The 17,235-nt window shown below is 44.0% G+C and overlaps 1 protein-coding gene across 4 annotated transcripts in view; it reads right to left on the reverse strand.

Annotated features, from left to right (window-relative positions):
* LIMA1 (LIM domain and actin binding 1) overlaps positions 1-17,235 on the reverse strand; it is a 70,211-nt gene that overhangs the window by 15,042 nt on the left and 37,934 nt on the right. For 3 of the 4 annotated variants that reach the window (XM_066614576.1, XM_066614577.1, XM_066614579.1), the window contains 3 exons: positions 7,787-7,895; positions 5,154-5,308; positions 829-936 (listed from right to left, as the gene is read on the reverse strand). In XM_066614576.1, the coding sequence (XP_066470673.1) occupies positions 829-936; positions 5,154-5,308; positions 7,787-7,895 (372 nt within the window). The remainder of the gene's footprint in view (positions 1-828; positions 937-5,153; positions 5,309-7,786; positions 7,896-17,235) is intronic. The other variant, XM_066614578.1, reaches the window with a different exon arrangement.

Raw genomic sequence — 17,235 nt, forward strand, 5'->3', positions numbered from 1 at the left:
GCCACGATGTGCACATGATTGTAGCCATAGTGTGCTCCTCACAGATGTTAAAAAGGACTGAGACTAGAAACAGGATGCTACTCCACTTTTCTTCATCCACCCACTCCAAATATAGCACACAGTTTTTCCTAGAGAAGTCTTGTGCATCTGCTTAGTATTTTCCAACAGAGGATATACACTTTCAACACGAGTCCAATCATACCAAGCACCACTCCCCATTTAAAAAAAAAAAAAAAAAGAGGTGTGAGCAGGGAGGAAAGAGAAAGTATTGGTTTTAGTGACTTGCCCAAAAATAATAGACACAGAAATCAAAACTTCTCTCTTGTATCAGAATTAATACATGTGATCACTAAGCAAGAGGATACCAATTTCTCTTTTTTTTAAAATGGGGATTTGCACAGGAAGTGTTCTCAGTGGACTGTGCCCCATTTTAGCAAAACTACAGACACAAGACAGACTTAATGGTTCACTCCACACAAACAGCTCAGCTAAAGATTCTTGCATATCAGTATTAACAGAAAAAGATGCTACACAAGAAGTAACCCAGCTACCAAAGAATTGTTAAAAATAAACTAAGACTATATATTCTGTGCTAAAAGAAAGTGTATGAGGTTTGGTAAACATTACAGATATATTAAGCCTAGACTAATTCCATTTTTCATGAAGTTACAACCAGAACCTTAAACACATCCTGCAGCCAATTTGCATCTGCAGATACAATTCAATTTCCAGCTGCTGTGGTTTTATGTTGTTCCGGGTGTGCTGTTTCATGCAGCTCCATTCCAGCTGAAATTGTTTTGATCCTCAGCCAGCATGACCATCTCTTACCTTCTCCCCATCCTGCTGGGGAAACAAGTCTTCAGTACACGGTGGCAAATTCTCTTTCTGTTCACAACTGTAATTCTTGATTTCGCTTTCACTGGCTCGATTCTCATTCTACAGAATGACAAAGCACTTGAGCGTTTATATATTTTATATTCCTTGGAGAGCTGCTTGCATCTTTCTAGAAACTTGTGGACATTATAGGTCTCAAAGAGAAAGTAGAAGGCGGCAATATGACAGAAAAGGGATGCAATGTTAAGCATGCAGCCTGCCTCATTCCCCTCTCACTACATCCAAAACGGTGCATATCTTCTATACAACCTTTACTTCTTCCAATGATAGGCCTTAAGGCTTGTGCAGATCATGGTTTCTTCACAGCAACAGAGTACCTTTTCTCCCAACACTATGCTGACGCTATGCTGACACTAGCCCGAAGCAGCCTTCCGGCGCATCAAACAGTTCATCTGACTCATTTTTGTTTACAGGAACTCTCCAGAATTTAGACAGGGTCTTTTTCCTAGCCCCAGAAATTTCTGTACACAAATCATGACCATTGAGCTAAGGCCCCTTCATTTTAACTAGACAAAGATTTTATAGGGCAACGCTTGCTTTAGGATAAGGGATGACGTGAGTTTTCACTTTTTCAAAAGGACAAGACATGAACTTCAATATGGAGTGAGGAGGAGGACACGACCACCACTTAGGGTTCAACTAGACATACTTTTAGGTACATGCAGATTAGCAGTTGTGTGCTTATTTTTTATTTTCAAGTTAACATGCATGGGGGGGATCCAATCAGGACCTCAGGGAGGGCAAACGAGTAAAGCCTCCTTCTCCCATCATGGTCCTGAACAAGATACTGCCCCCATCTCACCTATGCTACCCTTACTCTTTTGTCAAACAGCAATTGCCTGAAATCTCCCAGTGTCTGACAGAGCCAGGAAACACTAAGAATCTTAAAATGCTTAAGTGACAGGACATGGCTACAGGAAGTGACAGTGTTCAGCTGGTCAACTCCCACCCTGCCCTGAACTGCATAAAAACTTGTGTGTTACAGCTGGGAAAGGTTCACTCACCTCGCACTGAATGTACAACATTAAAAACCTTTAGGTAGTATGAACAGAATTACGTGGTGTTTCATGGGAGCAGAGAGAGGCATTAATAAGTAAGTGACCATGACACAAGCTATAACAAGGTTAGGCAGCTTTCACAAGAGAGGTTTCTGTGGTTTAAGTGCTAGAGAAAGAAAGATTCCCACAATGGAGGGAAGCAATCTACTGGAGTCTACCCATTTTGGCTTGGTTTAGTAGTCAGCCATTATTTGAGATCAGCACCCACTCTCCCTAGCCATTAGTTCCCACTCAAGTCCCAAAACCCAGTAAAGGAAAAAAACCAAAAACCCAGTAAGGAAAAAAGTCTTCCCTCCCTTGTCCTGAGCACTAAGGAACCACAAATAAGTTAGGGGAAGAGCATTCTACCATCACACTGTATCTTTTGCAGGACACCAGTAACACAACTCTGCTTCTGTAGCAATCCACTGGGGAAGGAGAGAAACCACCTTGCCCGTCCCCAAGATTCCTGAAAGTTGGAAGGGAATCTTGGTGCCCCTGCTGCACATAATTGGAGCCAACACATGACAATGGCAGTTCCCACTGGCAACCTAGACAAGGGGATATGTGCATCCATTGCAGACACAGGGTATTTGAAAACCATCATCTGCACAAACTCCAAAGCTACAGACTTGAGCTGGAAGGTATGTAGCCCAGGCCCACAAGATGCTTGGGCTTTGCTCACTGAAGTTCTTTCATGTTTTAACACTTTGCCAGGAAAGTCTTCTTCCTCATTTTATGAAGCCTATAAGCTGCCAGACCTATTATTCACTCTGTCCTACAACAGTTACAAACACCCTTCACAAAATACATGCTGAACTCTGACCCAAACCAGCTGTCAGGCTTTGCTACAAATTACCATTAAGCTCATGAAATAAGCATGCATTCTTTCAGACTGAAGCAGCAAGCCTGAAAGAAAGGCTTTGCTGGCGTTAAATAATCCATTCACTTGATACAAGGTTAAGCAGCAGCATCTTCCAGTGCACTGAACATTTAATAGAGGCTTTGTCATTAGATTTTTCCTTAAGCACCATGGCACGCTTCACTTCATTTAGAGCCTCACTGCAACTCTTTGCTTAGAATCTCCTTTTCCAAAAGTTCTGTTTTAAACAGCTTTTGCTTGCAGTATTTTATCCAAGTAATACTTAAAAAGAAAAGGGCTTCTGACATCAGAACAAGAGCCACATGCACTGCAGTTTGAGAACTATTTCTGATTCCACAACAGCCCTAAACATTTGCAGCCATGCTCAATTGCAATTCGCCAAGTAATTCCAGAAGTAAATGTGCGTGGAACCTCAAGGGGCATGGTGGAGTTGCCACAGAAGAATGGATGGCATGGTGTTAAGCGCTAGCTCCCCCTCTGTGCCTCCCTAAAAGTCACTCAGCCTCAAAGCTGGTTGTCCTAAGGCAGGGCCATCAGGGCTCTGCTATATACGTTTGCATGTAATGAATAGACTCAACCCTAGTACAGCTTCTGATTGGGGTACCTCTGTCATTAAGGCCTTAAGTGGCAAATGGTTGTCCATTGGCTAATTTGTTTTCCAGAAGCCGGTAAACTGCTGACACCTGTCATTGGAAGGCAAGCTAGAAAACAGAATACAGAAGAAAGGCCAGCTTTAAGACCAGCCATTAGCAGTTAAGCAGATTTGTTACACAAGCTGCAGTTAGCCATGCCATTAATTTCTTTTCAATTATTGAGCTCGAGCATCAGAATTACAGTAGCACATATGGCAGGAAGACATCTTCGAGTCAGGGAGGATATTGCCACAGCAAGGCACAGTTTTTCTCAGGACAGATATGAGATGCCTCAAAGATTTTTCAGAGATCAGAAAGAACAGAAATTAAACTAGCTTCCCTATTCATACTACTCCATCAGCCTATCTAGACCAGTAACATCTAAACTGGGTGCAGGGACATAACTATAGAACAAGCCATGAATTCACCAGGAAAGACTCCTATAAGCCCACATACTCTACCCACAGAGGAATCCACCTGGTGCACCTCTAAATAATTCACTGTTTCCCTTGCCTTGCCTGACCTCCTTCCAGGCATCCTCAGCAGGTAATTCTGCTGCATATCTGTATCAAAGAAAACTGGGCCACTCCATCACTCCAGTGCAGAGATGAAACAGAATGACTTTTTTCCTCGCCCCATCGGATGCACTTGTCTGTAACACCTGTCAAAGCCAGCGCTCTCACCTTGCCTCCTTCTAACCAGAAAGCACACCCAAATCCAAACCAGGCAGAATATACATGAGGAGGACCCCTTTGATAGAATGCTAGTCTTATCCTTACACACTTGCGAATAAGCTTTTCTGCTCTGTGAAGCGCGCCTCCCATTTTAAATCCACAGGGGAATAAAGCAAGACTACGTTATTAAAAGTCTAGGGAGGGCTAGGTTAGACAGTTCCAACACAAGCCCAACTTAGGGCCCAATCCTATCCAACTTTCCAGCACCAGTGGAACTGCAATGCAGCTTCGAGGTAAGAGAACCAATGTTTCCTTACCCTGAGGAGGCCTCTGTGACTGCCTCCCCACCACAGGATGCAGTGCATGCACAGCTGATCTGGCACTAGAAAACTGGATAGCATTGGGCCCTTAATGCCTCCAATACTGAACAGAATTACTCCTACCTCATAACTCCTACCTCACCCAAAACAGGAAATCTGGACTTCTGCTTATTTCTTCCCCTGCAAAACAAGTTTGCTTTAGCACCACCTCATCTTGCGTACAAACATTTGTCTAACAAATGCAGCTCAGCCCCAGAAGTGAAAAATGAACAAGTTTATATGAATTTGAGAGAGAGATTGGGGGAAGGAAGAGGGGAGAAGAAGAAATCCGATTATAGAAAGCACAAGATCATGAACAAAGAAAGTGGGCAGCAGGATTTTGGGCAAATCACACCACCTTTTTGCACCTCCATTTTCCCCCTCACTCTCAGCAAGGCAAAGCTCCTATTGCACACAGAGATCCACAGAGGAAGAATGCTAAATACATGCAGATAGATAAGGTAGCAGCATTCCAAAAGCAGGCGAGAAGGAAAATAGTGTTTGAAAACCATTTCAAAAGGAACAGCACAAATCCCTTCCACCCCACAAACATCATTTGAGTATTCCATTTGCTGCAAGAGATCGCCTTCTAGACAGGTCGATTTTCAGGATTAAATCACCATCTCAGGCAGGGGGCTGTGGTGAAGCAAGGTACAAGAAGGAAGGGGACCTACCAGAAGACTGCTAGTGCTGCCCTGCTTGGACACAGCTGCCTGGTACTTAGCAAGCCTATCCTTTATCGATGTTTCTGACAAGCGTGGCATCTCCTGATTTCTCCTGCTCTCTGGCTTCTCTGGAATAGATGTTGGAGAAGTGCAATACAGGTGACCTAGAACAAGGTAGACACAGTTGCATTCAACTCAGACATATTTATGGAAGACTGAAATAAAGGTGTTTATCATTTTAAAAAAAAAGCAGCAAAATGTATCAAGGGGCTGACACCATCCAGTGTGTAACCAGAACACAGTTATACCAAAAGGACTGGACAACATCTATTTTAGAGGGTCCACAGCCTCTTTTCCCAAATTACGACTGAACAAGATGGCAGTAGACCAGTTGTCAAGATTAGGTCTCTACCTAATCCCTTCAAAGAAGAAAGATGAACAGGGTAGAATAGACTTCCAAGGTGTAACGTGGTAGGAGGGGAAAGTGCAATCCTTCTCTCACCTACACTTGCATCCCTGAACATTTTTTTCTTCCTGTCCGAGGTTACTTCTGATCTCCACACCCAACCAAGTGAAAAACAGATTTTAAAAAGTGGTTTCAAGAGCAAAACCCATGAGCAGGGGAAGGGTTAGTTTTATAGGGTTCATTTTTAAAAGCCATTTTATAAGTAGAGGTGTTTGGAAACAGCACTATTTTATTCAGAAGTAAGCCCACTGTGTTCAGTAAAGTTTAGGCTATAATCCTCTTACTCACTGGGAACAAGCACCTCTATTTATAAAATTCAGAATGACCCAAGTTGGGTGCTGCCACATCAGACTACTGTCTAGTTACATTCTTACTACAAGTTCTCTGCTCATACACAACGCACAATAATCTATTGGCCCTCTTGGACCAACAATACAAGTTGCTACTTCTTTCACCCCTTCTTTTTGAACTAATTCACCTTCGGCAGTAGCATCTTTTCCAGCAACAGGAAACATCAATACGGGTCACTGGGAAATGAGGAAGTGGCATTTGAGGCTTGTTTTTAAATCCAACCTTGCCTGTGATGCGAATGAGCCCATTCATATCATGGCCTGAGTAGAGGGGAAACAGACACCCACCACCTCCCCCCACTCCACCTCCTTACCTGGCTTTGCCCTCTATGCAAACACTTCAATCAAAGCAACAAATGTGAAGCATTCTGGGATCACTTCCTGTGTTGACTGCTTCATGTAAAGAGCCCACACAGGAAGGAGTGAGATTGCTGTGCTGCAGTCATCAGGGCAGCCATCAGGGAAGTGATCTGGCACCCTACCTTCCCCTACTGGGTGTTATAAAATAGCCTGGTGGAGGAAGGAGCAAGCTCACTCCTTCTGTGCTGGCTCTTTGAACCAAAGAGGAAATTCAGAGCACACTAGGAGTGAGCCCAGTGTGCAAACATTCCCTACTTTGTTTCAAAAAGGTGCAGAAGAAGGTGCAAAGTAAAGGAGGGGGTGGGGCTACATGCTTCCTCATACAGACCCAATATAGCTTTAGCCAGCCCTGATGATACAGCAACTCTAAAGGGCTCCAATGTAGATAAGTAACAAGGGGACAGAAAGGGTCAAAGTTCCCCTCCCCCATGCTGCAGTCCCAATCCAGATCAGGAGCCTGCTATTTATATTTGAGAAATCGAACAGACAAGCCCCAATGTACCAGAAATTACATCTGCTCCAGTCTAACATGAGAATGAATGAATATTATACTGTGCAGTTAGGGTTGAAGGCAGTAGTACTGAAGGAACTTCAGGATTTGCAGCCCCTGTACTAAACCTGGCTAACAACCACAGGGGGTTTACCAGGGTAGGTAAGAAGGGAAGCGTGCATCTCCTGGGGTGGGACACAAGAACAGGTTCCAAATCAGGTCTCCATGGATGCCTACCCAGCAACAGGCTTCTGAGGTGCAGCTGCATACCAGAGGCCTATTCTCCAGAGCTTCCCCAGCAGAGCTGGTGCAACAGACCCAATTCTGCTTTGCTCCTTCTTTTCCTGAGGATCTTCCACTCCACCTCCTCACTGAGCTTCACCAGACCACCACAGACCTGCTTCTAGGCTGTAGTTCCCCATCTCTCCCTCCAGATTCCCTCCTTAGAAAAAGGAGGGAATCTTTTTCTCCCCATCCTCCAACAGGGCCTCCACTTCCTTTCCAGGTCACAGCAGGGTTTGTTGGGAAGCATCACCCCATTACACCAGCATTGCTTGTCTCAATGTTCTCTTATGCACGTGTGGAAATAATGCCATACTTACAACTGTATGCACAGCATCCAAAGGCACATGCCTGTATACTGTGTAACCTCAGTAACACAAGAGCACTGTGTAAACCCCCAGAGCCAAATGTAGCTCCCTGCAGCACACTGTGTGTATGTGATCCAAGACACACACACAAATATGGTTCTTGCCTTTTACAAGGGAAGACCAGAACACTTAGTACATAGGTACATCAGACACTTTGGTTTTCCATGAAGCAGTCAGAAGGCTAGAGTAAGTCCACAGGACTTAATATCCCAAATGTAAGTCTGTGAGCAGTGCCCCTTTTCCACACTGGCAAAAGAATTTTCTGCATGCCACACTATATGCAGAAGCGATTCTGACACAAAGATTAAGCACCAACTACTGCTCACCTGAGACAACATGGCCTCTTTCTCCAGAATTGAAGTCAAGGTCCTCTGAAGAAAAGCTGTTCTCAGATATTCTTCTTCCACCAGACATTCTGCTCTGGTCACGAAAAACCTATTTTGGAGAAAAAAAATCCATCTATTTGCTGCCTGGTCCAGACAGATTTTACCGCAATGTAGGAGATATCATGTGTAAACTAATAATAATAATAATAATAATAATAATAATAATAATAATAATAATAATAATAATAATAATAACAACAGTATTTATATACCGCTTTTCAACTAAATGTTCACAAAGCGGTTTACAGAGAAAAATCAAATAACTAAATGGCTCCCTGTCCCAAAAGGGCTCACAATCTAAAAAGATGCAAAAAGAATACCAGCAGACAGCCACTAAAACAGACAGTGCTGGGGTGAGGTGGGCCAGTTACTCTCCCCCTGCTAAAAAAACTAAGATTCTTAACAGAAGACAACACCTGTGTTCTCAGAAGTATTCTGAGAAAAAATCTCTCCTCCTCTTAGTTTCCTTAGCCAACTCTGGTCACCTCCTGTTTTAACTACAACAACCTTCTTTCTGGCCTTTTGTAACACCGCAATCCTTCCATTTCTCTTCAAACCCTTTGCCAAAAGTTGGCCTCTACGCTTGTTGCTCAGATCACGAGGCACTCCAGCCCCCAACCTCAAATCCCTTGCACTAGCGTCCCCTCCCATTCTGTACCCAGCACAAACTCCTTGCCTTTAAAATTCTCAACAGTTTTGTCCCACCTTCCATTTCAACCTTTGCTTTCTTTTCCAGTACTGGTGATGGTTGCTTTTTCTGCCCTCCAACCTTAAGATGCCCAAGGATTTCCTGCTCTCACAGTTTAAAATTCCCTCCCAGAACAGCATGATGGTTCCACCTCTTTCTTTCCCCTTACATAGCTTCTCAGAACCCACATCCTCTGTGAACCTTTGGCCTTAACCCTCTAGTCCAGTGGTTCTCACACATTTAGCACTGGGACTCACTTTTTAGAGCAAGAAGTTGTCAGGATCCACCGGAAGTAACATCTAGCAGGAAAATTTTTAATAATCCTAGGCTGCAATCCTACCCACACTTACCCAGGAGTAAATCCGATTTATTAACATTGTTAAAAGAATATACATAGCAGCTTGTTAAAAGTACAGGTCTGTAACATTTCCCCAAATGCAGTCACATACCATGGTAGTATCAAATATATTCAATATATAAATAAAATATTGAAATTAATGGGGACCCACCTGAAATTGGCTCATGACCCACCTAGTGGGTCCCGACCTACAGTTTGAGGAACACTGCTCTACTCCCCACCCCAAATGAAACTGTGTGTGCATGTATCTGTGCATATCCCTGTACTCCCTGCCTCTCCCTTTATAAGCTTCCTCCCAGTGTCAAAGCATACTTGATAAGATCCCGGGGGCAAAGAATGAGACCCCCTTCCCAAGTGCCATGTATGTTGCCATCACTATGCAAACAGCAGCAGCATCCGTCATAGTTTAGGCCACATTTTTAAAAAGCCTCAACTGATTAGTAAACATTAATTTTCTAGATAGGACCCTGAAGTAGAATAAGTACACATCGACACTAATGCTCAGTGCCACTTCAAGTATTACTTTTTATGACGTATTAAGATCAGTATCAGTGTCACTTTTGATAGATATTTCACACTAGTTTCACTACAAAAGTATGCTACCCACCAAGATTTTTCTGATTGCATCTCTTAGTGAAACTGACAGAAAAAGGAATGCATCTAATTATTCAAAACAGAAAGTGACATGCGTTTTCAGACAAAGCTTTCAGGATTTGTCTTGACAAAAAGATTACTAAGGCAGCTAGCTGCTAACTCACATTACTTTTGAAAAACAAAAAAACAAAAAACTAAGACCTCTGGATTCTGAGTTTATTACATTCTGCACCAAGGTGGAATACTACCACAGCTAAACAAAAATTTAAGGAGAAATGTCCAAGGGCTAAAGGCAGTGGTTTTCAAACTGGGGCATTGCAACGCCCCAGTCTGAAGGCCCTGGCCTATGCCCCCTTAAGGGGCAGCGAGGAGGAAGGGAGGAGACAGCGATGCGATTCCCAGGATCACGTCGCTACTGGGGCTGCAAGGATGGGGATGCACTCACCAGCTCCTGCAGCAGCCTTTCTGGGCTGTGAGGAGCCCTGCGCAAGCATCTGCAGGGCTCCCTGACTCATCAGAAGTGAAAGTGGAGCGATTGCGCTTCACTTCCGGTTTTGCGGCGGCAGAGCACGATCGCTCCAGTTTCACTTTCTGCAGGCTGAGGAGCTCTGCAGACACTCACACAGGGCTCCCCGCACCCCAGGATGGCTGCTGCAGGGACTGGTGAGTGCATCCCAGTCCCTGCAGTCCCCTTAGCAACGCGATCCTGAGGATTGTGTTGCTGCCTCCTCCCCATCCCCACAAGAACTTACAGCAGTGCAAACTCTCCATGAGAGTTTGAAAACCACTGGCTAAAGGCATTGAACACTACTATGTGATTTAAGAAAAAAGGAATACAGATCATTCCCACTAAAGGAAACAGATAGCAGAGGAAGCAAACTGACAGAGAACATTAGACTCCACTTGCATTTACTTCTCTCTGCCACAATCTGTAGTGTCAGTCTAGCAGCTTTAAGTCTAGTATTCTCTGTGTCTGGTTTTGTTTTCACAAGTTCTACAATAAAGGAAAAAAGCGAAAAAGCTGTGTTTTGCAAAGCCTTGGCAAAGGAAGAGATGTGAGTCATGAGTGCAAGGGGGGGAATAGTGAACTGCAGATATGAATTCTGTGGATGCAGAGGGATGCCTATAGTCCCATTTTGGCCCTCTAATATAAACTCTAGCAATTTCATCTCGCCCTCACCAGCCCAAACGAATTTTAAGCCTGGGTGTACCAAGAGTTAACCATTTGCCTACGTTTCATTCCTAAAGAAAACCAATTCCACACTTTACCTCTTGAGTTTTGTACACAACAGCCCAGCTACACTGTGCTTCATGACTTAAAGGAGTAACTACCAGGCGGCAGTGGTTTTAGATAGTGCCCAGGGCTGGCCCATCCTTACAGTCAAAAACAGTTGCCTCAGGCAGCAGATGAGGACTGAGGTGCTCATCTCTGCCTATTTTCCAATTCAGGGAGTGGCAAGAGGAGGAGTGGAAGCAAAGGGACAGAGAGGAAGAGGAAATGTGGAGGGTAGGAGACAGTTGAGGTAGAACATTGGGCAGTGGGAGGAGCAGAGGCTGGCACTTTTTCGGGTAAGAGGAGCAGCATTGGCATGCCACCTCAGGCATCAGAGGTCTATACTAGCTCAGATAGTGACCGCTTGCTTGCCTTTTGAAGGAACAGAGTTGAGCTACAAAATACATTTAACATCCCAGGTTAATATCTAGAAAACATTCTCCCCAGAAGATAGGAATTTACCACTATGGTCAAACAAAGACAGATTATAGAAGCACTTTGATATTACAATTTCTCACCTAGTATGTAGTTTCTGCATCACACTTTCTTTGACTGCATGAGCCACCATGCATGAGCCACTATACACACACACACCTACTTGTCCCAGTTCTTTTATTTATGGCCTGCGCCTAACAAAGTAGGTTCTTGCCTGTGCCATGAGTTTTGTGTAGTCAACTAGCCATTCTTTAAAGGTACCAAAGGACTCAAACATCAACTTTTGACTTGCCACTGACATGAAAAAATTGCAACATATCTAACCAGAGCTACACACTTTAAAAATCAATTGACTAACAAATCAAGAAAAGCTTTTAGCCAAGTATCAGTCTTGTTACCTGGTCTTTTTCTTTATTCCTCTATTATTTCAAGACATTCATGGAACACTCATGTACACAAAGGTATTTGGTGCCAAGCTCCTGAATAGGGCACAACGGAGCAAGCTAATAATGCAATTTTTTCACTGACAGATGGTAAGAGGCCTCCGATCCACAGGCCAAGAGGAAGGTCACACTATTGATAAGATGAGTAGTCATCCCCCACCAATTCTAGCAGGCTGGGCTCAACACTGCATGTTCCAAAATTCTAATGAAGTCAACTGCACACTGCTGGTTTTACCTAGTGGTAAATCAATATAGCCAACTCCTACCAACTTCTGGTTTAGGGAAAACAAACTGTAACCAAGGCAAAAGAAGGATCCCCAACCCTAGCGGCCCTCACCAACATCATGATAATTCACCAACAGACCTGAACCAGACACCTCACCCTCAGTCAGGTGTACAGACAGGGACAGCACCATCAGGAGACCATCAGCTAACAAAGCAAGGTCCCTTGAGGAGTTCACCCAGCAGAAGGGTCCCACAGGATTCTATGAGTGAAAAAAATCTGTTACAGAACTCAGTAGACTCTTGCAGCAGTGATGTTCTTTGTTCTGCCCTGCAGTTCATCTGTGATTAATCTGCTGGTGCTATGTGAAGCCATGCTCACTCCAGCAGCAATTCAAGGATCCTCATTCCAAGCTGGCTCCTAGGTTGGTAAAAACCTCCCCCCTCACCAGCTCCTTCTCTCATTTTTACCCTCATTCCCTGAGCTTAACAAAGGCTACTGTGGGTTGGATGTCCAACCTTTGTGGGAAGCTTTGTAACATGCCCCTTTCCTCCTCAGAGAGTAGCTCTGGCTCTCTTGCCCAGCTTCCCCCCTAACTACAACTACCTAGATTTTAGGGCTTGCTTCATAGCCCACTTTCTCCCTTTGAAGCTCTGCTTTACTCAGGAAACTTGTGTAGTTCTGGCAGTCTTGCCCAATGACTCAAGCAACATACCACACTCAACACAGCAGATACAGAATGGTAGCCTTGGTCATTGGTGCAGCCTTGCCATAGACCCACAAACTCCCTGCTATCTTTCCTTGACTGTCTCATGTGCAGTCAAAATGACAACACACTTAGCACTTGCAACTTTCCTCCTTTCTGTGTGAGCTTGTGAATCTCTTCTGGTTTTTGAACTGCTTTAGTGGAGGCCCAAGACCTGCCTCAGAGATTGATTGATCCCATCAAGACCCTAAGAACAAGGCCAACCCCCTCTTCCTATTTCTTTCAGAGGCTTGGAACATCAGTTAAGGGGAGATATTTGGTGGGAGTGATTAGCTCCCACCTGAAATGTGGGTTAAGTGATTTTATGGCCCACCAAGGGGCTCACCCCTTGCTTGTAGCCCTTGGTTCAGACTACAGAGAGCGGCTCTAAAGACTGTTGGTGCTTGAACTGCAGAAATCCGTTCCTGTCATCCTCTCTCCCTCTTCTCCCCTTCTACATGAATGCTACTACACATCCCCTTTTCCTTTCTCAGGACTTCCTTTCTCCTCCCTTCTTTTTTCTTTTCTCTCTAACTACACTTAAGTTTCAATCACGAGTGAATGTTAGGAACTATGGTATTACCTAGCTGGCAGTGAGTGGGTAAGCTTGGATGCAGCCACAGCTGGGATCCAGTGAGCACTCTGAATTAGGTTTGAATGCATGGTACACATGTTAAAAAGCAAGAGTGAGTTAACCTAAGTTACCCTAGGTTTTTTTTAAGCAGTTTTGGTGGTGTTGAGGAATGTTACTTTAACAGGAAATAAGAACTATTAAAGAGGGTCGTCGGGGCCAAGTATGATTTGTTACTGTTCTAAATTCTCATTGACATGAAAAAAGTTAATTTAAATCAATTGGATAAAAGGCAGAAGTACAAAAATGTCTGCTAAAAAACAGGAGCTCACAAAATGAGAGCTCAAGGTTGCTCAAGTTTGATGAGGATCTTCATTCTCTCCTTCTCACCCCATCCCCCAACTTGCTATCAACAGACAGGAATTCATTTGGCAAAAATTTTCCCAAGCTCTTAGCACAAGAGGACTGTCAGGCCAGTGCACTGAGTTCCAGGAAATCTCAGCATTCTAAAGAAGTAGACGTCATAGCTTTGCATAAGGCGTGACACTGAAATACAGAAGTTCCAAAGGCAAAAACGCTGCAGGTCATGAGTAGGCCTGTGAAGAAATCAGATTCTACGTCCTGTTTCCAGATTCATTTAAAGCTGGTCAGAAGCTCCTAGGCAGACTTGTTCCTCTTGCAAGAAGTTAATAGAGAAGAAAAAAACGACTTTGTGCATTACACACTGAAAGTTTACTTCTAGCAGTAGACAGGCATAATTTAGGTACTAAAGCTATCATTGCCATAAGTAAAAGCGGAAAGGGTAAGGGCAGCTAGAGCTGAATTTTCAACCAAATGTTTGAATGCAAAGCTTCACATTTTCTTAATGAAAAGCAGCCTTGACCACCAATAATGAGAAAAGAAAGAATTATGGGGAATTGGCGAGAACAGGAGGTGCTTAACTCCTTCATCTCCTGCTATTTGCCTACTAAGAGGCTGAACAGCAACAGGGAAAAGACACAGGACTCTATGCCATATCTAATCTGTCCCCAAATGATAGTGTTGAGTGCACTGGTGGCCCATATAGTTCATTAGAGAGAGACAGCATTACACTGTAAAAGCTAAACAGGTTTCAGCCTGGCCATTGCTTGGATAGGAACTGCCTGGGAGCTCCCAAATAAAGCATTTTGGCCTTGTCAAAGAATGGGATACAAGTGCAATCAATAAAAATAAGAATCCTGATCAAAGGATGGTGAAAGCCAATTAGATCAAATCAAAGCAAAAGGAATAAAACTAGCCTCTGTAACAAGCCCTTAATAAAATCCCAAGGTGGAATGAGAAGCAAGGAAGAGAAATATCCTTAGACAGCAACATTGCCGCCTTCATACAAGCTCTTGTGCTTTTCACAGCTATATGAAAGGCAGAGGTTCTGGAGAATCAACTTTCCCCCATCCTAGGCTCAAAGCAACATCGACTGAATTTCTAACCCTTCATACCACTCACTGTTCAGGTCACAAAAACCCTGCCAGAACAGGTAGCAACCCTACTGGACCTGGGTATCATCGTTTTTCTTCAAAAGTCTGATTTTTACACAGAAGCCTGCATGGAATGGTGGCATTTTTACAAGACCAAACAATTACAGAGCAGACACCTCTTCTCATGAGAGCAATGGTCTTGGTTTCTGCATTTCAAGTCACAAGCTCATTCACAGAGACGAGTACTACATAATCTCTCTGTTCTCCGCAACCAGAAATGCGGGTATTCCTGAAGTGTACTGAGACTGCATGTGTTTCTCTTGATCATCATGTGTGACTAACCAATTTCAGGGTACATCTGAGCACCACAATTTACAGGCAGTGGTGGGAGATAGGTAGAGCTTCTTTAGGCTTTGTAACAAAGGTTGGTAGCATTCTACTTCAAACAGATCTTTCACTACTCAGAACTCAATTATTTTGAAACAGCAGCAGATTAATTGGCTAACAATTCACTGTACAGCAGATGTGTTCACTGGCCCAAGTTTTTCCACTCATGACATCTGTCAGATGGAGCAGGCCACACAGTTGCAACAACTCGGTTTTGCAAAAAACCCAGCAAAACAAGCCTTCAGCTTGGCGCAAAATGCATTGCAAGAAGTCCACCCTGCAGCCTTCCACTGGGAGATGGAAGTACAGCGTGTGCCTCCTTGCCCTGTGTTGTCAGCTTCTTTACAAAACAAGGCTGCCTACCAAAAGCTGTTAACTCTGCCTGCACTCAGTGTTGTATATACTCAGACATGCATTTCCATGACTTGGCAAGTCAGCAGTACCCTTTCAACAGACAGCCAAGAGTTTTTCAATGCCACTTCCTGCAGCTGTGCCACGTGTGATCAGACCACAAACCAGCCGTAGGCAATGAGACTGAACCCCCTTAACCTACCTCACCCTTGTGGTGAATTTGATCCATCAGCAATGGGCTTTTTTGTTTTAAGCAGGGAAAAAAACCAATTTAGCCAAAAAAGGGACTGAGAACCACAAACAAGGATCAAAAAGAGTTCAAACCTTCCCGAACTTCAAATATCCCCATTATACAGTCCTTAGGCAGACCCTCACCCCTGCTGCTGTTCAAGATCTCCAACACTTCATTCAAAACTTGACAGTTACCCACCCTTGCCAATTGGCTGAAGTTCTCATAGTCAGGCCCTGGTATAATCAAGTATAATCATAAGCTGGCAGCCTCTCCGGCACCTCTTGCTTCATCATCTCTGAGGACCAGTCCATTCCAACTGCACCATGAGTCAAGATGGATTTATGCCAACTTCTAAAGCAATAGGAATGAGATGCTTGCTACCATTAACGAACAATGCACATCTATCTTTTTTCTACAGCAATCCCTTTATGACACTTTGGTTCCACATACATGCCTTAGTACATTCAAAGCAGGCAAGGTATGGTGGGAAAAAAATGGTGGTTTATGCTTATGTAAACTGCCTTGACCCTGTGTAAAAACATGAGGCAATTATGAGGACACCTATATCCATTGGTAAAAAACTTGATTTCCACTCAGTCTCGGGTGTTTTCTATCCTATCAGCCTGTCTTTACTTTCACTACTCCCCATCCCATTTTGTTTAATTCCCTTTTTGTTTTAACTAGTTACATTTTGACCCTCTGTCTGCCTGGTCCATGTACACAAGTAGTTTATTCAACTGTCACATCTCTTCACCCTGACGACACTACTGTGGGTTCAATTTTTAATAAGAACCCAAGAGTACTGTGCTCTACTGAGAAGGCCTTTTCCCAGACAGTCCTTCACTATCTGGTCTCTGTAGCCTGGGATGACAGCAGTGGATACAAACTACCAAAGCTTTTTCGCTGCTCAGTTGCTGGGCCAGTTGCTGGGAATGCAAGGAACAGGAAATAGCACATGCACACTAACCACTAGGTGTTACTCCACTTGGTCAGCCAGCCTTCTTCCAGGAATTCCTTTCTTGGACTATGGCAGAGGGGAAGTCTCCAGTTTGTACTGCCAATCCTAACAAGAACTTTATGAACCTGAGCTGCCCCAAAGGATATCAGTTAGGAATACACCAATGTGGGAGAGAAATAAGGAGCTAGCAACACTTTTGTTAGTGGCCATGTTTGGAACCCTTGCTCCCATGTGCCCTGTAGTGCTGTCAACATAGAGCATCCCCTATTTAAAAATCTGGTGAATGCCCAATACTGGAAGCACACTATGTCAGAAAGGTACTAAATTGAACAATAAGTGCAATATGTTACTGATCAAGGTCTATGCACAGTTAGAAACAGTTTTTTGTCCAGCATTTCATTTTGCCCAGAATGAATTTCACCATCTTCACTGATCACTTTCTTTGAGCAACAGTTAACCATTTCTGCCCCAAGCAACTCTTTGCCAAGCAATTAGCTAAAATGGATAGAGCCACCATACCATATAGCAGGGGTGCCCAAACCCTGGCCCTGGGGCCACTTACGGCCCTCAAGGACTCCCAATCCGGCCTTTAGGGAGCCCCCAGTCTCCAATGAGCCTCTGGCCCTCCGGAGACTTGCTGGAGCCCGCACTGGTCTGATGCAACTGCTCTCAGCGTG

Source organism: Tiliqua scincoides, chromosome 2, assembly GCF_035046505.1.
Source record: "Tiliqua scincoides isolate rTilSci1 chromosome 2, rTilSci1.hap2, whole genome shotgun sequence".
NCBI classification, from domain to species: domain Eukaryota; kingdom Metazoa; phylum Chordata; class Lepidosauria; order Squamata; family Scincidae; genus Tiliqua; species Tiliqua scincoides.